We start from the raw sequence: 22,687 nt of genomic DNA, 5'->3' as shown, positions 1-22,687 counted from the left end.
ATAGGCTTTTAGCTCCCATGTATGTGATGGCTAAACATTTCAAAATGGACTAAAGTAAGCAGACATTTGATTTATACTTTTCCTACCCTTCTGTTTTGTTACTGCAGAAAAAACACTTAAGAGGAAATGACACGATGAATGCCTTCACAATGAAAATAATTACTCGAATCTTAAAACAAAATGTCTCTTTAATTTTTAAGTGTCAACAGCAGTACAAAAGATGGAGTGATGGGAGAAATTTTCTGTAACACAATTTCTGTCTCTTACAGAAAAGGAGGAAGTTCTTGAGGTAAATGAGCTTAAACAGGCAGTTATTCATCCCACTGTTGCATTGTTACAATGGACTGAGACATACAGAAAATGGTGTTACATTATAATATGCCTGAATCGATCCTGTGGGGATAATTTAATCATATACAGTATACACATTTCTATGGTGCCTAGATGCACCTAAATGTGTTACTCATTGGTTTGTTTTTACTTGATATAGTGTATTAATACTACCAAAGCCGAGGAGACAGCTCTCCACACACACCACTGTAAAATTATTCACCTTAAGTTTACCTCACGTCAATACTGCACATGGAAACCAAAGACTTGCTGGTGTACACTTTGAAGCCAAGCAAAACAAAACAAACATAAAAAAAAAAAAAAAATTATAAACATTTTCTTTTTTTCTTTTTTTTTTTAGTATTAATACCCCTAGCAAATAATACATTTTTTTGTACTGTATAAAGAAGAATGTGAACACAAATGTGATGGCAACACTTTTTTTTTTAAGTTGAATTAAAAACTTTACATTGGACTGTACAAGATATTATGATAAACTATTTACATATTCAGACATAAACTTTTTTTTAAAGCAGCAACAGACACTATGTATTTCATTTTCTCTAATAACACCCAAACAATACTTGCCATGGGCCTAGGTACCTGCCAGAAAAAAAAAAAAAAGATTTCTACGCAGAAAATTGTTTCAGGCTGCCAGCAATTTCAAAACAACGGCTCCAGTGATAGAAGAGCCACACACAGTGTTGCTTGAGAGACAACTCTAAAAAGCAAAGTACCAAAGACAACTATAAATGTTGCCCCGAACAACAAATTGTACACTTCTGAACAGCAGCTAGCATGTCAGTCCAGCATGTCAGTGAATTGTGCTGATTAAATTAACACGGAGAACATTCCCACCATATACATCACAACGTTCAGACAGAAAAATAAAAATAAATCAAATTACAGTAAGTAATGTTGAAACAGCATACAAGCTTTTGTCTTCAGTTTTTCGTTCAAACCATTGCAGGTGGATTAGGAGAAAACAATTATGAGGGCTACATTTGCAGATGGCTGGATAGTCATGAACATGTTCATTAAAAATCAGCAACATACAAAAAGATGACAAGGAGAGAATTAACTAAGAAGAATGCACAATGTCTGTGCATTTTGTCACCTTAAAACAAATAAATATTTGCACGCTCCCACCTCTTTAAAAAGAAACATTTAAAATCATCACTTGTGTTTGAAACAATCTTTCAAGAAGAAAACACCTTTGTTTATTATGGTAATGTAAATGCAAGCCAAATGCATGCAGATTTTTGCCACCTAGTATGAGTGCTGTAATAACACAAAAGTGAGGATATACAGCATACTACTAAGATTGGAAACAAATTATTGAGTTATTCTTTTACATGAAGTGCTTGTTGTTTGAATGAGTACCTTACTAGTAATGACTCCTTTAGTTTAACAAGTCAAATGAGTATAGCTTTTATTTTGATTGGTTCTTTGAATAGTCCAGGGAAGACTATCAAAATATAAGCAAGTGAGGTGCTTCTCTCTGTCTCAGGTCCAATACTGCTCTCTTCCAATAAGCAGAAAGAAATCAGCATCTGCATGAGGTACAGTGACTTGTCAGGTTTTAAAAACATGAAACCACGTACAAAAATAAAATAGAACAGCCAAATACATAACTTATACTTCACTAATGAACAAAAATATATTTCCTATGTTATATTTACAATAAAATCTAAATGAGATGGTGAATTAACTGAAAACCATTTTTAGCTCCCAATTCCTTAAACCGGTTTTGTTTTTTTCCATTTCTCTGATTGTCCATGTTGTTGTTTTATTGACAATTTTAGAGCCAGCAGTGGCTAATAATAAATACAATATGTTGATACTCTACAAATACAATATACAATGCACTGAAGTCTGAAGTCTGGTGATAGACGGCTAACTGAGCCTTGCTGTTGAATTTTCTGCTCACTTTCTTGTGCTGAGTCTCTCTCCCTAGGCAGCCCTGAAGCTTAAACAAAGTGTTCATTCATCACATGAGTCTTTGCATAAATAAACAAAATAAGTAGACAAAAAAATGACTCAAATCTGGCAACTGTGAGAGCAAACCCACTTGAGTCCAACTGGTGAATTTTGTTCATTCATGGTGTTTTTTTTTCTTTCTTAAACAGCTTCACATTAATCAGAATTGATAAAAATACAATTTATATCCAGTGCTTATAACACTTATAATACAATGTCCTCTTGTGAGTTCTTGTCATTTTTTTCTTTCTTTTTTTTCTTTTTTTTGCTATACAAGCACAGTCAAGTTTCAGTTCCGTGAAGAGTCCTTTTTTAACTACCAGCCAACTAAAGCAGTGTGGCATGGCCATGAAAATATTTACAATCACATACAAATCAATCTAACCACCAGCAAACAGGAGCAAAACAGCTTCAAAATACCAAACAGGTCGACTTGGAGGGAAATCCACATGGGTTTGTTTGTAGGAGAGCATCCTTAAAATGTTTTGTACCTCAAAATGAGAACAATGTAGAAAAGATGTGATGGAGAAAGAAAAAAAGAAACCGGAATTATGAATGGGGTGGTTTAAAAACCTACAAAACTTAATATAAATGCTTCAGTTTCATTTAAATTTCATCAAAAATGCAAGCCAGCACTGATATTGACAATAAGAGTACAGAAGATATGAGTGCGTACCAGATATATAGAGCCATCTGTACCAATTAGAGCTAGGAGAAAAATGCAGTGACCAACAGTGGGATCTTAAACAGTTAAGGCCAGTGACCAGCCATCCAGCTCTGTCTGAAATGAACAGGTTCAAGGGCAAGGGAGGGGAATAGCTAGACTCATGCATTAATAATGCTGTATTTCAGATGATACCCAGTCGTCAGTCATTTTAATAATCCCCCACAGCTTGATGTACTTGTTCCATCTGCTCGCCAGTGCCTGGTGATTGGGCCAGGGTGGGAGCCCTGTTGAGGCCTTACTACCAGCACTTTGATGGAGAGCACAATGAGGGACACACACCCCATTTTTATTGTTTCCCATCCCTCCCTGGTGTTTTCTCCTTCTCGGAGCCAGATGGCGCCCCCTGGGTGCTGAGGTTGCCACGGGCAGGGGTCAGAGCAGGGCATGGCAGGGAGGGGAGCCACTTAGACCTTCTGCCCTGTAAAGAGGATCTGAGTCTCAACATCAAGGCCTTGCTTTATCTAGCTGCAGTCTCCAGAAGGTCACCACTTGTCAGCTTTTTAGCTGACATTAGGACTTTGTGCCCCTTGTGTTTGAGTCATTGCATGTTTTTTTAAATGCAAGCGTTAAGTGCATTCCAAAAGCTGATAAGATTATTTAAAAATAACAACATATGGCTCAAGGGTGACAGAACAACATTTGTATAAGTGCACTAATGCAAAAATCTGTGTTTGAAGTTACCCCCGTCATGCGTGTATGAGGAGGTAATTTAAGAAACAAACATGATTTTAGCCTTTCTCTCAGTTTATAAGTGTCCTCATAAACTGTCACTCCTCTTAAGACTACGGCAGTAATCAACTCATTGCATCAACCCGATGGCCGTGCTCTGCTTTAAGACTTCTTAGTGTCAATTTAAGATTTACAATGTCTAAAAAGAATTAAGATTGAAAAAAAAAAAAAAAAATGAAGTTCTAAGACGTAAGACTTTAAACTTGCCATCCAAATAGGGCTAAAGCGTTTAACAGAACGTACTGTAGCTACACATTGTACAACATCAATTTGAGATTGTAATGCCCCCAAAGCTGCCTTTCACTGCTGTTCCAATCCCACAGATTGGAGGCCTTTGGCCCTTTAGCATTCTGGCCTGATTACAATCACTCTGATTAAGAACTTGGTGATTCAGACTGGGTTGCAGAGCTGAAAATGAGTTAAGGACGCCACTGTGCTGTGTGTGGACTGGGATGAGGAAATGTAAGGGCTGGCCCCATTTATTGATGATCACTGCATTGGGCTCCCTGGAGAACAGCTAGCATCACGAGCTACCACCCACAGATGTTGCATACTGTAACCTCCTGCAGAGCCTGCTGCCTCCAAGTTCCTGAGTTTCATTTGTTTATTCTGTAAATTAAAGAAAGACTGGATAATGAAGCTGTATTAAGAGATCAAGAGATTGTCCAAGACTCATGAAGCCTCTCCCAAATGACTTTACAGATTTTAGAAACAACTTGAAATGTTTGGCACTTCTGCACTAAATTATGCAGTTTGTGTAATAACAATAACAAAACACAAATAATAATAATAATAATAATAATAATAATAATAATAATAATAATAATAATAATAATGTGTAGTTTCCCTCTGTAATAAGTTGGAATCACTCCGTATGAATTTTGAGATATTTTGTACTGGTAATAATTAATTATTGATTAAAAACATTCACAAGCTGTTGGCTGGCACACTATACCTGAGTGAGAATATTATCCCCATCTTGAACAGTTATGCAATATATCAAAATCATCCAATTGAAGAGGAAAACAAAGTAAATGATTTATAGGTTCATATCAAATGCTAAATTTCAAGTTCTGTCTTTTGTTCTAGGCAATGACCTATATGTGTAATGTCCATGATCACAATGAATAAAATAAACAATGAGATAAAAAAAAAAAAATCTAAATTACCACAACCAAACTGCTTCACACACTTGAATAAACACTTAAGACCAAATAGCTTTTGATTCTGATGAAGCCACATCTGCATGCTGGCTACCAAATAATAATTTTTTTTATTTTATTTTTATTTTTTTTTTAAACATTTTTTTAACCTTTGTGGTGTAGTTTTGTTTTCTTTTGCTCTTTCGCTCCCTCAGATCATACCAGCCCTCTGGGCATCCTCCTGTATGAGTGTTGTGTCTCCATTGGCCTCTTCCATTAAAGAGGTCTCAGTTGGCGCTGACTGGCTCTTGTGTGTCATTTTCACTACTATAGTCTGATTTGGGCTCGTCCTCAAAATCCTCGTACATGTCCATCTCATCCTCGCCATTGACCGGCACACTGTTGTTTGCCATGGTGTTGGGCTCTAGCTTCATGTTGTAGGTGCTCTGAATGACAGGAATGGATGGCTCAGGGCTTGCTGAGGCACTCGAGCACTCTGATGTCATCTGAGGTGAGGGTGTGGTGGTCGCCATGGTGATGGCCCCAGGATAGACCATACTGGCGCTGGTGGTGATGGGAATCTGTGGTGGCTGTCTGGATGTAGGAGAAAGAGAACAAATTAAGTCATGACACTTTTCTATTATGACTTACTGTTAATACATTTTTGGTCTTCAAAAATGATAAAAGAACAGATGGAAAGAATGCCCAAAGTGTTGCTGAAAGAGTGAGTTCTGCTTAGGATTGTCTCAGAAACTATATATTCATTTTTTTTGCAGCAGCAGCAGCAATTAAACTGAGATGGTTGGATTAGGGGTTTCCCACAGCAGTCCGCTTAAAGCCAGCAGCTCTGTGAAAATGATTTGGGAAAAGAGAGGTTCTCCTGACAGCTCCCGTCTTGAGCTGTTCAGAAACACTACCCGGTTTAATGGTGACATAAAACCAATACGTGGTTAGCGCTGCTCTTGTCTGCTGTTACGCTGGATGATTGATACTCCAGCCGCTGAAGCTTATGACTGACATGGGAACACCTGGAGAAGGGTTCTCCTGCTAACCACACACAGTAAATTAAAGTGTTAAGCTTCAGACTGCTGCCCTCCAGGCTTCTGTAAGTCTATACTTAAAGCGTATATCCTGTAATAATGTCTGCACTTCATGGTCCATTGGCAGACTGCTATTGTCTAAAATTATTAAATCACAGCTATTGAAACACACACTATTTTAAAGTGCATGTCAGGCCCTTGTCTTAAAAACCAATACAGTAGAGGTTAACTCAATACTCATTTTTGGAAATGGTGCTTACAGTGTATGAGAAGAAGCTCTAAGGAGGCAAAGAGCTACAGTCCAATTGGTATGTTTTCAGATTGTCTGTGTGTTGGTGTGGTTAGTTTGAGGGATTTGTGATTGCGCACCTACCCCACAGTGAAGAACTGCCTCATCTCTTGTCGCCGTGAGCGCATCATCTGCTTGTACTCTCCAATGCGGAGTTTTTTTCCGTCGATAATGCAGGTTCTCTTAGGCCGTGGCTTGTACTTGTAGTTTGGGTACTTCTCTAGGTGTTGCTTACTCAGACGGGCCTGCTCCTCATAGTATGGCTGCTTGTCCTGGTTAGTCATGGACTTCCACCGAGAACCTAGAAAAGGAGATTCAGATTTCAGTATCTAAACACAAGCGGGGGGAAAAAAGCAGTCCTAATAACTGATCAACATTAGTAATCTAATTAAGATGTTAGCTTAAAATGATCAACTATGTTACCATATAGAGTCAGAGACAATTTCACCACATCGTTTCCAAACTTACTTTAACACTGAACTGTACTTATTAAGGGTAGACATTTTTTTTTTTAAGCAAAATCATGATTTATTATTGGTTCCACACCAACCGCTTGATTGCCCTGCACATGAACATTATCTGAGATGAGAGACATGCTTCGATGTCAAACAGTAAGGAACAACGAGCTAGTGTAGTAAATACTGCAGCTCTGTGAAGTGTCCTACTAGGTACTGGATGACAGCACTTTTAACAGCTCTGATGTATGGACTCCAATGCTGAGGGGACAAGACCCATTTAGCCTCTGTCATTTTTCATGACAAACACTTATGGTAGTGATGGGCTATAAATCCATCTGTATGCTCTGGTGACCTGATGCACTATGACACAACACACCCTCCTCCTTTGCTAGCTACTTTGTCAAATCAACTATACTTAGAGCAATACACCCATATCTAAATGTATAAAAGGCTTGGTAAGTCTGGAAGGTGTTTCAAGGAATTCAGATTGATTAACGAAATCACAGAAAGTTAAGTTCTCCACCTCTACAGTGTGTCATTAAAGAACATCTGTTTTTAATTAGCTGTTAACACTGCAATTGTATTACTATTGTCAACAGCCAAAAAGTGCTTCTGTTGAGCCGTAGGGTGAGAGGTACAAAGGCAGGAATGGAAGATGCTAAATGGATAACAAAGAAAGCTGTTGGGTACATGACAACATATTTAATTTGCCAGTGACATAAGTGCAATTACCAGTGATAGTAATTTATTTAACAGGGATATAAAAGCACTGCAGCATATAATGCTGTTCTTACCCAAAATCTTGCTTATGTTAGAGTTGTGCATATCGGGGAAGGCCTGGAGGATCTTGCGCCGCTCATCCTTGGCCCACACCATGAATGCATTCATTGGCCTTTTAATGTGGGGCTCGTTGTTGTTCCTTCCTCGGGCTTCCCTGAAGACTCGCGCCTCAGTAGATCCAGCGCCTCCTGTTGGCCAACAATAATAGGGTTGAGGTTTATCTGCAGAGCCATTTACTTTCCTGGACCCTGGTATAGCCAGAGCAGAGACGAGAAGAGAAAGCGACTCACGACATTGATTAAATGACGATCCACGTTCAAACTCTCCTTCATCTACTGTCATCATCATGAACATTGTTTCAGATGAGTGCTGGGCTACAGACCCTCATAGAGGGGGAAGGCTTTCTATTGAGTGGAATACCTGACTTGACAGGCTTATATTTTATGTGCTATAAAAGCGAATACAATGTCAGTTTAAGGGGGCGCTATGCTCTTTAACTTACACTCAGGTCTATCCAAAACCAAAAGAGGAAGACCTTGGACTTCAATGGCAGTTAAATATTGTGTCTGCAAGTGTTCATACTCAGCCACATACATTTCAATTTGACATTAATAGTGTCCATAAAAAGTGCAAGAACGCCAACATAAATAACAAATATGGGACTTGAGGCAGTCTCTAAAAAAAGTAAATTTTAACGCATATGCACAAATAACTTCAGGCACGCCATTCCTCTGCTTTACTCTTTCTCTCTCTTTTCCTTCCTTCTTGCTCTTTTTCTCTCCCCATTTGCGATGAGAGACGAGTGCCGATTCTGCAAAGTGCTGTTTCTCAATCAGGGCATTCACAATCAGCATAAGAGAGTTTCTCTCAGTATTAAACTGTACATCAGGCTGATAATGATTTCTGTTTGCATGCGCATTTGCTTCCTTTTATATGTAAGATGTGAAAGAATTAAATAAAAGCAGTATGAATATTTAAACAAACAAAAACATGTTGATAAACAAGGCTTGAAAAATAAGACAAAAAAAGCCTTCCATATGCTACGATACATCTTTAATGATCTCAAATCTGGAAAAGAAAGCTTGGGATGACTCATGCATATTTCATCATCCACATGTGAAGCCTTCTCATTAGACCATTCCACTCGCAGCCTTGGCACGCGTTACCTGGGGTTTGATTTCTATTATTATTTCAGTTGATAAACAAAATCAAACTCTTAATGAGTAATGGAAGACTGTGCAGACATTAATTCCAAATCCACAGAAACCTCGCTTTGCTCTAATCACTGAAGATGCTGCGCACCATTTTCAGCCTCAAGAGTCTCTGACTTTGGAAAAGCGTGTCTTCTTTTCAAAAGTATTATAGGATACAAGTAGTCAGAAGGCAATATATTTAGACACACAAACACACACACATATGCTGTACTGAAGGAGCACACAACCATCTCCAGTATAATAGAGATGGAGGTGTGGTGGAAGAAAATGTTCGAGGTCCCGCTGCCCACTAGGAAACTAGGAAACCCCCCAAATCGATTTTCACCAGCTCGTTTAAAAAAAAATTGAATGAAAATTTGGTTTTCATATTGTAACTCTGCACTAGTTGCTGCCCAATGGATTCAGCTCTGGTCATGAAGTTCTGGCCAATAGAAGATAAGAGTCAAAATCATATAATTCATGTTTCCATGATTCTGTCTTCAGCAAATATAAATTACCAAAAATTGGAAAACAAGTATATGTGAAATAAATATATAGATATATTTAAATTGTGGGGGCAAAAAGAAAACCACCTTTTGATTAGATTGTAATATCTCTAAAATAGTGGTCAGAAATCAAAATATTACTTATAACGATTTCAAATATTTATTTTTATTAAATTTTAAACTTGGTTCCTTTTAAAAAAAAATATTAAGTACCACTTTTTTCAACTAATGGTGAATTACGGTATATATTATGACTAGAGACTTTTTTCCTTCTTAGAGAAAGCCTAAATCTGCAAAACCCTTGCCTTTCCTTAGTCTTCTACTTTAATAATACAGAGCCTTCTAATACATTCATCTAAAAATACATATTTACACATATACACAATGCACAAAAATACTATGAACTAAGAATGTTTAAAAGGTGTTTTGTGTCACTCTCATTAACACTTTTTCAAACTCTGCGAGTACCATCTCTGTCTGTGTTTGCCTCCTAGAATGCTATAGGCCTTAAAGCCATCATGAATTCAGAAATAATACACTACCTTTGCTGCCACCGAACCCTACAGTACGTTAATTTCATTTAGCATGCACTCACTGTACAGGATGAATTGATTTCACTTTGTTTGGTTTTGACAACCATGTTTATTGTGCAATGAAATGTGGTGTGGCGGAGGGCTGACAGTATCCATCAACGCGGGGCAATCTGCTGACTGCCGGGGCCAGATGAAGGTATTCATTAGCTCAGGAGCGTAGCGCTCACTCAGACACGACAGCCAGTGTCTGCGCCCCGGGATCGCTTGCTGTAATTTACGATGCCTCCCGTGCCATTACTCTATCACTGACACTGATTCAGCAATTTATATACTGGTGTGCATGCATACAGGCAGAGGTGAGCTTCTTACGGGGAGGGGGACAAAACAACCGCCTGCCATCAGCTAGTGCCACATCCATAGTTAGCCAGGAAACCAACCACGTGACTTGGTTCATTGGAGGGAAACCAGATGAGGCATGGTTTTTTGCTCACATGATGGCACATAGAAAAGTGCCTGTCTGATGCTACAGAAAGCCATTGAAATGAACAACAGCAGTGTTACATCATCTTCACCCGTACTGAGGCAGGTGGTGTGGTCCTGGATTTGTAAAGAACAAGGTGATAAAGGTATCAAGTTGACTTAGACTTAAGGCTGCCAATGTGAAAAACATCCAGTTTGACCTTTGACCTGACATAATATTAAAAGTCGCCACTGTAATCTCTCTCTGATTACAGTATGGACATTAGTGTACAGAGCTGAGATTGGGGCTTTCTATAAAAGACCATGCAAGGCTTCATGGATAGATAGATTTGGCCCCTTATTCAGCCCCCGTAATATATAGATGACTTAATCAGAGGCATCCTGCGCATTAGCAGCCAGTCTCAGCAAATCCCTAGAAGATGCAATTTACTGTAGCATTGTTACTGTCTTTTCATTGAAAATCATGTCACTGCTCAGACATTTTGCAAATGAGCATTAACTATTTTTTTTCCAGGAATCAGTTAGTTAGGTGTGTGATTGTGTAAATAAACACAGATGTTTAGCAGTGACAGGGGCAGGCCCCCTGGGTGGTTGCTGGGGAAGGAGCGAAACAGAGGGAGTGCTGCTTAATAGAATTTATTGTGATTCATGAGGCCCGCAGCTCAAGTGTGACAGAGCGATATGAGAATCCCTTTTTAATTTGTCTCTCCTGGAAACACTGCAGATGAGCAGCATGAATTACAGTGAGAGAGAATTATTGTGTGTGTGTGTGTGTGTGTGGGGGGGGGGGGGGGCAAAAGCCTATCACACCTGTGAGCTGCAGGCTCAGACTCGACCATGTACCAAGCCAGAGGGTAGCACTGCCCCAGCCGTACCCTCTCCTCCGCCTTTTCTCCTCCTTACTGATCTTTGTTCTGCAGGGCAGACACATAATGTCACCCAGGAATCCGCTCAGGAGGATGAGCCTCAGTGAGCAGGCAACAATCACGAAAACCTGCCAAGCCCTCCCTGTTGGGATCAAATCTAACACCTCTGACTGAAGGCATTTACTACTGACAATAGAGCCTCTCCCTCAGAGCAGGATCAGGCGAGATTAATGTGTATGGACAGACAGGAGACAGCGCTCAGTGCCCCTGTTCTAGCCTGAGCCCATAGCATGCTAATTAAACCATTACAAATTACAAGTGATATAAGCCCTATTATAACATGTCAATCCATTTTTTTTCTCTAGTTTGGATGGATTGTGTTTTCTGGAGCACTTGGAGGTGTGTGTGTGTGTGTGTGTGTGTGTGTGTGTGTGTGTGTGTGTGTGTGTGTGTGTGTGTGTGTGTGTGTGTGTATGTGTGTGTGTGTGTGTGTGTGTGTGTGTGTGTGTGTGTGTGTGTGTACACATGGAAACTTGGGAACAAACAGCCAACCTGTTTCAACATGCAGACTATCAGGCTTTTACTTTTGTCTACTCTACCCCCTCTTATATGCATTTAGCCTAAGTGGAGTCTAATCTTTCACAACAGCCCAGCTTTGTACACAGAAGGAGATGCATGCACACACACAGAAACACAGAGAGACCTGTCCTATTGGGGGTAAATTTGAATTTGCCAACTTCAAAACAGAACTTTCTTATTGATTGCTATTCAGCTATTGTTGTTGTCACTTGATAAATCATTATGTCTGAGCCTCTTCATCTAAGCTTTTCTTCGAGGAAAACTCAGCAATAAAAGCCAGAGCTTGATTCCCACGGCCTCACAGTGGAAGAAAAACAACAACAAAAACCTCTTCAAACAATCAACTCATATACAACTTCATAACAGCTTCGAGCTACCGATATAAAGAAACCCATCAATGTAACAACAATGCAACGCTGCTGTTCTTCTTATCGTATTCCATGAGGACATTGTTAGAGACACTTGCTTGGCTAAAGCCCCATCTTTTCTCACTCTACGGTTGATATTATCAGACTGGGCGTTAATTCTGTTTCCTGCCTCCACACATCTCTCAACAACCTCTTTGTTCTCTGCGGACTCTCAGTGATGGGGGCGGTTTAGACAAACACAAAACCTCAGCTACACAGCAACTCCATACTGCCATATGTGAATGAACAAAGGGCCTGGCTGGGCTAAGGCCTTTGTGGTATTTGGTAATGTTTTCTTCAGAGCTTAAAAAGACCTAATGAATTTGCGGTGGGTTCATGCGTGTGGCTCGTGGCTTTGTAAAATGAAGGAAATCCTATCTATTTCCATTTGTTTGCCACTTTTTTCCAAGTCGTTAGGACTTTGGTTGCTGCATGCTTGGCAAATATTAGCTTAAGCAACCTAAAGCTTTCTGTGAACTGCTGTGATGACAGAAGTCCGCTGTACACTGGGTCTACTCAATGTGGCCGCTCTGTTCTGGAGGGAAAGCTGCTACACACCAAGGGGCTTTCACACCCTATGTAAGGGCTGGGAGGTACATCCAGTAATTTTCCTTTTCAGGAAACACCAAAGTGTATGCAGTGTATTCTGGACTACGGAAACTCCAAATTAAATCCCCTCCTTCTGAATGTTCCCAAAAAAATAATTACATTTCTGATTAATGAATTTCAAAAGTATTCAGTAAGCATTGATTTGGCAATTTGCAGATGACATCCAGATGTCTGGGTTAAAGCCGTCCTCAGTTCACATTTTTAGACATATTGGTGTCATAGTAACCATTGTTTCAGAAGAATTCAAATGAATGATTTTTTTTTTTTAATGTAGTATTTTAAAAGCACTTTAAACAACTGTAATATGTAGCTTGACCTAAAAAAAAAAAAATTCAAAGCCAAATTCAGCCCCGGTTTAACCCTGACATCTGCATGACCTTTGACATGTAAATCATCAAATGAGAGCTTTTTAGGTTATTAAATCGAGCACATATAAGCTGCAATTAGATGGATACTGTATGTTTCTATATATTAAGGTATGCCAGGGAGCCAAGCCTCGATTGGTTCAGGGAGCAGAAAATCCTCACAAGGATTTCAAAAGTAAACATGTTCTCAGAAGAGTAAACACTTTGTGGTTCACATCATAAAACCCTGCTTCACATCATTCAACCGTATGTGTTTTCGTGTTGGTGAAGCTGAAAGAGACAGATATTTTGTGGTGAAAGAGAAGAAATGCTAACTGTGTGTTTTGAGTTATGTGTGCTGCCCTGGCTCCCAGCCATTTCCCCCTGGGAAGAGGACCTCTCCTCTCCTCTAACCTCTGCCTGCTCCTAATCCATAGCCCGATGGGAACACTGATGTGAGGAGACTGGCGCGAGCATTTTCCTCGGCCCTGTGCAGGACTTAAAAAGACACAACTGCCCTGGTGTACGCTCTGTTTCAGTCCCGCGTCCACAGTAGCCACAGAGAGAAGGTTCCCACTGGGAGAATTAGCACTGGAAGCACGTCTGTCTGAGGAGTCAGACGGGTGGGATGGGATCTGCTGCTGTGGCTCACATGGGAAACATGTCAATGAATCCACTAAATGCACCTCTTTCTCATCGTCACAATTGGGTGTGATGTGAAACTAGACATAATTTGCTTTGGAGTTGTTAAACATTTTTCTGGGGAGTAATTTGTTTTTTTTAATATATAGTCTACATTATGTGAACCAACTATTTTTTCTAAAACTGATGGGAATGTGTCTAAGATGCTATTTAAAGATGTAGGACAGGTTACATTGTCCTGAGAAATATCTATCCTTCTGCCTTGAGACTCTTTGAGGCATCAAAGATGAGTCAGAACCATTTTCCTCTTTGCTCTGGCTCTGAAGTGCCATGGAAACTGCCACAAATATTTATGCCGGACAAACATTGGTGCACTGAGGTACTCGGTTGCTCCTGTGTAGGAGCCAGCGCCACAAAAGGAGATGACGCTTTATCACACTGGTGCAACCCAAATTTACACCCCTGTGCCCAGGACCTCAAACAAGCACAACAGCAACAGGAGCCGAGCTTGGAAAAAAGCCAGCTTTGTCCTTAGGCACCCTTGTCCTCCGCTCACCTACCTGTGAAAACCTCGGTGCCACGACTCATTTCAAACGGCATTCTCCCCAACCCCCACATCTCCCTCACACATACGCACGTTTCTGCACACACCCATACGCTCTACCATCTAAAACTGAGACATGTTGAGTAGCAGGCTTTTATCAGACATCAAAATTCCTTTTTAGCATAGGTCTATAGAGAGTCCACTCAACATTTTTAAGTCTTTAGCACAGAATTCACAGGAACTTTAAGTGAATTTGTGTGGATTATGAGGAAACATAAAATGTACAAGCCGTCAATTACAATTATGTGCGATAAAAAAAATACACAAATATGGCCTTACCATCAAGATCCTCTGGCCTGGTAAGGTCAATAACTCTGTGGCCGATCTTTCCTTCCTCACCCAGCTTGCCGAGGTGGTGCCCGATGCTCTCAAAATGCGCCCTCTCCTACAGGGAAGCACAAACAGTCAGGTACACGAACAAGCACATATACACATTTGTACAGTGATGAATTGTAAAGGGAAAAAAAAAATAAAAAATCAGGAATCTGAAAATTTGAAAAGAAGGAAAAGTGTCTTTGGTAAATGGAGGTTCTTTTGAAGAGCTGCTCTTTTGACATGAGCTTGATGTAGCTTTTTCCTCTCTCATCTCTCTATTCAGCAGCTGCTATAATGGATGACAGGAGGCAGAGAGACAGTGAGGGCCAGGGGTGCTGTAAATAGATTTACAGAAGGATACTTTGTGATCCGAAGCACACAATGGGGCCGTGGCCCTCTTTGCAGTGTTCAGATTTTCCTCTGTAATCTTCTCCTTACATCCTCCCTTCCAGTCTACAGTGCCCAGAGCTCAGCGCCCATCATTTATTCAGAGTTCATGCTTTAGAGAACACACCGTGTTTTCCCGTTTGTCATGTCGCTTTGTGTTCAGATTAAACTTGGCATCATGTTGTACTTGACGCACAATGAAACCCTGTCATTCAGCGCTCCGTGACAATATTAAATGTCATGTCCGTGTGCATTTACAGAATAAAATAACAGCTTTCGGGGGGCCTCTGAATAGTTGCTGCACATTACACTTAATGTATTATGCAAGGGGAGAGTGCCGACTGCTGCTGGCTCCATTGTTGGATGACCTACTTCCTCAGTGAATACACAGGGCATTAGCAAAGGGCTGTCTTCCTCTCTAAAGACTCAACTAGGAGATGGACACTTTGACTCTGCATGATACAAATAATCTCTCCCCCCCTAGGTTTCGCCTGGACGACACTAAAAGCAGGCATGTTGCCACCATTCAGGAAAAAAAGCATTTGTTTTACTCCCAGGGTAAGCGTTAAATCTCTGCCAGAGATGTACTGTCTGCACTGACCTCTGCCTCCTTCTTTTCTAAACATGCCTATCACATGCAGTCTGAACAGATACTCAGGTAGAGTCCCCACACAATACTAACAGCTCCCCTGCCACACACAACGACACCAACACACACATTAATCTTTTAGCCACTTTGTAATGCATTGCACCATTTTGTTGTTTATTTTCACTTTTCGCCTATTGGGACATTTTTTCCCTCCACATTAGTGCTAAAAAAAATAAGCAGATCTACCTATTGAATGTGAAATATATTTTTTTCTGGCTGCATTAGTCTTTTCCTGACAAATGAAAATTGTGTGGGCAACAACAGCAATCAGTAATTACTACACATCTTTTTTTAAAGAATATTAAGAAATCTGTCAATTTTCTTCTCTTGTATAAACCTTTTTTTCTTGATGGTTAAAGATGACAAGATGAAGGATGAAGATAGTTCAAGTCCATTTAAGGCCTTTCAGAGTATTTTGATTTTTCCTCATGCTTTTATTTATTTAAGAACTATTCCTCAAAAGAAAGGACTGCGAGAGAGACAGAAAGAGCACTGCAATTTACCATTATACTTCAAGAAGCTGTCATTATTTATGGCCAGCTGAGTGATTCTGATACACAATTAACCACTACCTGCTTATGGCCTGTGATTAGAGCCTGTCTATCTGACGGCCCTTTGCTTACTTAAGTGTTTTCTAATTATGACATATATGGTGGTCCCTGCTGGGCAAGAGGATGCTTTGTAAAGAAAAGATGAAGTTTGGTGCCTCGCTGGGTGTCACAATCTGCTTAAAGCAACACATGCACGCGGAGCTGTATTCATCACCCAGCTGCATTATTGCTCTTAATGAAAGAAGCTAGGAGCCCGATGACAAAGTGACTGATGTGCGATTAGCTGGATGGGCATGGTGCTGCTTCAGATGCTACTTGGACAGTCCGCTAGGAAGACATAGCGTTCATGGGTACTGTATGCCTGTAATAAAGTAGTCATCTCGTCCCTCTTCTGCGCTTCGTTGGTCCCTCCTGATCAATCAAGTCCTTTTATAAACTCATGATCATTAAGCATCATGTTGGGCTGAGAAGGAGAGAGAACAGGGCCCATCCATCAATGAATTTCATTAATAACTAGCTCAGTGTTGAACTTCCTCTCCACCGCACAAAGTCATATGATTAGTGAACATCAGCACATTAGACAGCTGGGAATGAGACTCAATGAGGCTCTCGTTGGAGGTTTCTATGAGGTAGATTTAACATGAAAAGAATCGTGTTTTTTTTGTTATATAGAAAACATGTACATTTACTCACAAGCCAGCATTTTACATACTTGATATAAAGGGGTAGTTACAGTAAGTATTCCTCCCTTCCTTGTGTTAGATATGCCAATTAATATCAGAATATCTGTGGAATATGGTACCACAAATTTTCATAAAATTTTATATACTCAGCTGAAGATACTTATTGGTTATAAGTTTGTTAATTTATATCTGCAAATTAGTATTATAGTTGAAATAAGGGCCATAAATTCTGCATGGCATAAGGGGTTTTGTTTTAAGGCTTGGAAATATTCAGTGAACTAATGCTTCTTTACTGCCCACGCATCAAGTACTGTGATAAATTAATGGCACTTTTATTATTTTATAGTGTCATTAAATTTTTACTGATCACTCTGACACAGAGAAGTAGCTAAGGACATGCAGTATCTAGGGAAGCTGGTCATCCTGCCAGTGAAAGGGAGAGAGTATGTGACTGATATAAAAAGGTGTTCAGTACAAGGGAACGATAAAAGACTTTGAACACAAAAAATACAGGAAAGTCATGCTGCTGTGAAGAGGTAAAGATACAGAGACCGGAAACAAAAGATGTAACAGTACGCATTATTCCCCTCCCATTCTGACCAAGACCGCTGGCAAGCAAGCGGCCCCTCCCTCAAATGACTTCAGCATGCAGCTCTCCACCCCACAACTAAAATTATAGCAATGCACTGTGAGCTGTAGTGGAAAACTGCCACCCACAATAATCTCATCTGCCCTGCCTGTTTTGTCTTTAAAGTTTGGCAACAGATGCATTTTGTTCAGTTGTATATGGCTGCCCAGTGAAGTCATGGCCCAGTCCAGTGAAGTCATGAGTCACTGAGGAAGAGAGAGAGAGAAGTAGAAAGAGGATAGATAGCAGAGTCTTCGTAACTTTTTGGGCGAGGGAACCCAAAAGAGCCCTTGTCAATTCTGTAAAGAGAGCTTTAATCTGGCCGGCCGCAGAACATGTGCCGGAGGCCTGCTGCTCTGCCCACAGGGTGTATTCTGGGCAGAGGCGGGTGGCGGACGGCCCTGTGCATTGTGCCTACTCCTGCCCTATATTTAGGCAACACATTGCCAATCCTGACACTCCTTCACTCTCTCCTTTGTAAATAGCTCCAGGCTATAGGCAAAGCCATATGGCCTGGGATTGTTCAAATAGAGATGAAAGAAAAAAAGAGTAAGGTAGACTGTGGTGCAGATCAGCAGGGTTGTTTTTTTGCTCAGTTTGTTGGGTTGGCTTTAGTAACAAAACTACGTCTTAATCTGGGTGTTTTTGAAGTTTTCATTTAACATAAATATTTTTTTTTCTTAGTCCCATATGTTGTTAATATCTTGATGAATATAGACAAACCAGGCCTTGTTATATGACTAGGGGGCTAAATTCATCATTAAATACTTAATTATTTGTTATCATTTGAAGTAATTATCCAATTGTGTTTTTATTTTTTTTATTTGTGTGATTTTGAAAACAGTGATCCGAATCCATGTTGAAAAAAGGAATAAGGTAAGACGATACAAGCACAAGTTGCCATGTTGGCTCACCAAAACATTTTGACATCAGAACGATCATTTAAATAGAACACTTTAACTTCTTTCAGGCGGCTTGCAGGCATGACACATTTTAAGCATTGCCAACTTAAAGTCATATAATAGTCTGGTTATTTTGTGGCTGTGTATATATGTACTGTATGTACAGTAAATGACATGTTTAGCCCTTTCTGTGACATCTGACAGCAGTAACTCCTTTACTCCAAGATCTCTAAACTATTGGTAAAAATCTCATCCACGTTTCCTTCATGGTGGAAAGTATGTAATTGCATATGTTTAAAATTTTCATCATTGGAACCTTTAACAGCTGCAGGACCCCTTAACAGCCACTTATGTGTGATAATGTTCTGAACTGGCTCTGGTTATATCACACACCTGGTATGTGGCAAGTTGAAGGCAGTGGCTTTCTGACCACAATACAGGGCTTTGTGTATCAAGTGTCAGTCATCACTGTGGTCTGTGGCCCTCTGAGTCTTCTCTCTGAGGGTCTCAGACTAAACCCCTCAACAATCTGTCCCAGCCCTGATGGAGACAAAGACTGCACTTTAACATGGCTACAGCTCCTCACAGCTCAGCGCCTCATCTGTTTTGTATTTTTATTGTAACCAGTTGCAATGTTATTTATAAGTCTGCAGCTTTCCAGTAGTTTTTGCTAGTTTTGAACCATTTAAATGTTAAGTACATCCAGCCATGCGGTAAACCCACAGTTCCTTTCATGCAGGCTGTTGCTCTCTTTTTACCCTGAGCTCTCCCTTTGCTAAGGCTAATGCAGGCAGCAGCAGAATCAACAGTAGCAGCCACAAAAGGCTGGCATCTGTACCATAGTAGCCGTCCTCAAAATCACACAGAGCAGAGATGGCCGGGCTATTCCAGTCCCATTTGTACTGCCAGGGCATCACCTCATTTGTTTGAAACAGAGGGAGGAAAGGCCTTTAATTAAATTAAGGAGCTTAAACAAAAAAAAAAGAAAAAGAAAAAAAGCGAAGTAACCTTACTCTGGGCTTTGTGCCAATTTAATTTTTATTGTTTGTTTCTAATAAAAATATATGCTATCATTCAAGGAGTTATTTTTTGCTGGAGGGAAAACAAGTCAAACTCACAAAATATGACCTTTCAGTACCAATTTGAAATGTGCATTTAGTCTTGAAACAATTGGATTTCTTTTACATGTTGGTCTGTCTACTTTGGGACATTTTGTAATAATCTTTACCACATTTTACATATTTTGTTGAATGCAAAACCACAATTTTGTGTCATCTTCAATTAGAATCAGATGTGCTGAAAAGGTAATTTTCCTAGTGTGTAATATATAACCATCTCAGCATTGTGATACTTTTCTGACACAGTGTTCAGTTCTTATGTTTTTCTCCACACTACTGAGATCATTTGTGTTGACATCATGTACTTTTACGGGTTTCCAATCCTCAATGACCCAGAACTGTTCACTGGGTCCCTCCAGGGAATGTTAAGTTGGGCGGAAATCTCCTGCCTTATCAAACCCTCCAGGTTGCAAACAGCAGGACATTAGAAACTGCAGCATTACCAAAACCCCTTTCACATATGGATAAAACCTCAAGACTTGTTGGACACTGGAGCCATTATGTTCCTACTGCAACAAAACCATTGACTATAAATGGTCCTTTCTGGCCTATTCTTTTCCCTGTCCTTTGTTGTATGTGCCTTGTGGTGAGTGTGGTATCACAGGTCTTAGCACTGGGGCCAGCAGCATTTCTGTGCAACTGTGCAGGCCAGACATTCGCCATGTAAAATGACAACTGTAGAAAATAATGGAGCCACCACTGCCAAATGACCCTACCAAGATGCAGTCTTGATGTCTTTCTGGGGAAGAGATGAGACAGAGCTAAAGACCTGACCTGGGATAGGAGTGTGCAGGCACACACACACACACACACACACACACACACACACACACACACACACACACACACACACACACACACACACACACACACACATATTATCCAGAGTCATACATTATTTTTATTCTTTTGGCACACATGAACAACTGGACAAAGCATTAATGTAAGCAATCTTCACAATAGCACTTGCTGGCTACAGCCAGTGTCTGGGAGCTGAGCATAATCTAATTTGGATGGGCAAACCCTTGTATGCCAAGGATTTACATTGCAGCCAAAATGCCTTGGTTTGCAATTTCCAAGACAGCAGTCGAAAAGGAGCAGAAAATTGCTTCCAGGGCTGCAGACCAGACAAGATTATATTCAAAGTCTTTGTGAGAGCTTTGCCTGAATAGAGCCCTAGCAACACACACACACACACACACACACACACACACACGACACACACACACACACGACACATACAGAGGAGGGACCAGTATAACCACTATAACCAATAGGTTAGGAGTCTGGATTTTGTGGAGCACCAGTGTAAGCTCCGTTTGAATATTTACGGGCTGAGCTTTGGGACATGGGAAATAGACAATTGTAGTCATCAATACTGAGGAGAGGAGGTGTTGAGGGGCATAAAAGGGCAATTCAATAGGTTAATACACTGGCCTTTCACCTTTTGATTCCAGTTAGGGACATGTCAGCAGAGGAATATATTTTATCTCACACAACCTCCAGGGCATCAAATATGCAACGTCTATCAGAATTAAAGTAGGAGAAACTGATGCATCAGTAGGAATCTGTCATACCTGAATATACAGAAATCAACGAGAGGGTTTGCACAATGGCTTAGGGCCAATAAACTGCAGATTTGGGCTGGATGACTTGTCCGTCAGTGGCCGAAAAATGTGATTAGACTTATCTCTTCTTCTCTGCTTGGTCTATGGTGTCCTTTTTTCTACTTCTTTTTCTTTAAGTAGAAATACAGTTTTGTCTTTTGTCACAGATGCAACAGCTTGCTGAGTTGACAATGTAATTAGCACTCTACTGTTTCACTGCGATTACTGAAAATGAGCAATTAAGGTGCTCGTTTACAAGGCAATTTACAGTTTACAGACAAGTATACTATTCATGTCTGCAACAAGGTCTAGCAGCACCTATTATGCGTTCTGGCAAAGATGCTAATTGGCTACACCTGACCAGTTCTGTATTGACAAGATAGATGAAGCAATAGATGTGTGAGTTATTTGAATGTATGACTGGTTACAGTTAAACTTGTATTACATATAAGAGATGATATGCTGTTTTAACACATCGAGGATAACAAGGTAGGCCTACATTTCAAAATTTGTTTTGTTAACTTTCAAAACTATGCTTTTAGATTCAGAACAATTCATTTGAATACATTCTTCAAAATTATTTTTTTTTTACGTCTGAGCCAATAAATATTTATCAGCAGAAAGTACTACGCCCTGATCTACTAGCCATATATTCCAGTAGGCCATAAATGTTGATGACACTACGGTAACATGGTTGAATCTCAGCATTCACCATCTGGGTGAAAACATACAGAGATAGAGATGCTTGATATTTATTCACCCGTGACCCTGAAAAACAGCATGTCCAGTTATAGCTCCAGTGCATAATAGAGGGAAACAATTCAAATGGTTACAAATGGATTCAGATGTACTGTATTTGACCTGTAGGAATACTGGCACATTCTTAGTAAAAGCTTCTACTGGGTGAGGAGGAGATGGTAAATAATGGAACAAAGTAATTGCCCTCTGCAGACAATAATACCTTTAGATAAATATTTCAAAAAGGTAAATTGCAGAAGGGTTGTAAAAGGTTTTATTGCACTGATGGGATATAGTTTAAACAGACAAATGAAAAGACTAGAAAACAATCCGCTCCTATAAAGCATGAATATTTTACATGTCCTCAGGTTAAAGGCTTGTATACTGGAGAACAGAGAGTGTGATCTACACCATGTTCTCCTAGGTCAATGGCCAGGGAGGGAGAGAGAGAGAGAGCGAGAGAGAGGTAGAGGCATAGTGATAAAGGCTAGGGAGGAATGCATTGTACTGTTCAGACACACTTTTTATGAAAAGATGAATTGATCCATCTGTAAGCAGCACTTAGACCCACTCCTCTGCCCGGTCATTACAGTGGGATAAATCAATATTTAATATCCCCCTCTAACAGCCACGCTGGATGATCTTAACCTCTCCTTAATCCCATTTATGTTACCTTTCCAGATTCTTCTTCATGTAAGCTCTCTCTATGATAAACTTCCAAACAAGACACTGGGAGATGGGAGGGGGGGCTGCTATTAAAGACCGCACCATATTTATGTCAGGTGAGGCGCTTTCTTGAAATATTAATATTCTGAAACTGACCAAAGTGAAAGCTTTTATCAGGGGCATTCAAACCTTTCGAGTTGGTAGG

At 40.1% G+C, this 22,687-nt stretch overlaps 1 protein-coding gene across 12 annotated transcripts in view; it reads right to left on the bottom strand.

Moving 5' to 3' along the window:
• Nucleotides 1–170: 170 nt before the first annotated feature.
• The window catches only part of sox6 (SRY-box transcription factor 6), a 137,030-nt gene continuing 114,513 nt past the window's right edge, over nt 171–22,687 (bottom strand). For 11 of the 12 annotated variants that reach the window (XM_035999563.1, XM_035999566.1, XM_031324210.2 and 8 more), the window contains 4 exons: nt 14,518–14,623; nt 7,490–7,663; nt 6,322–6,538; nt 5,196–5,502 (listed from right to left, as the gene is read on the bottom strand). In XM_035999563.1, coding sequence (XP_035855456.1) covers nt 5,196–5,502; nt 6,322–6,538; nt 7,490–7,663; nt 14,518–14,623 — 804 coding nt within the window. Of the gene's footprint in view, nt 5,503–6,321; nt 6,539–7,489; nt 7,664–14,517; nt 14,624–22,687 lie in introns of all 12 variants that reach the window. The other variant, XM_031324215.2, reaches the window with a different exon arrangement.

This window comes from Sander lucioperca, chromosome 3, assembly GCF_008315115.2.
Source record: "Sander lucioperca isolate FBNREF2018 chromosome 3, SLUC_FBN_1.2, whole genome shotgun sequence".
Lineage (NCBI taxonomy): Eukaryota > Metazoa > Chordata > Actinopteri > Perciformes > Percidae > Sander > Sander lucioperca.
The sequence above is the reverse complement of the archived record's forward strand: the minus strand, read 5'-3'. Positions and strand labels throughout refer to the sequence as shown.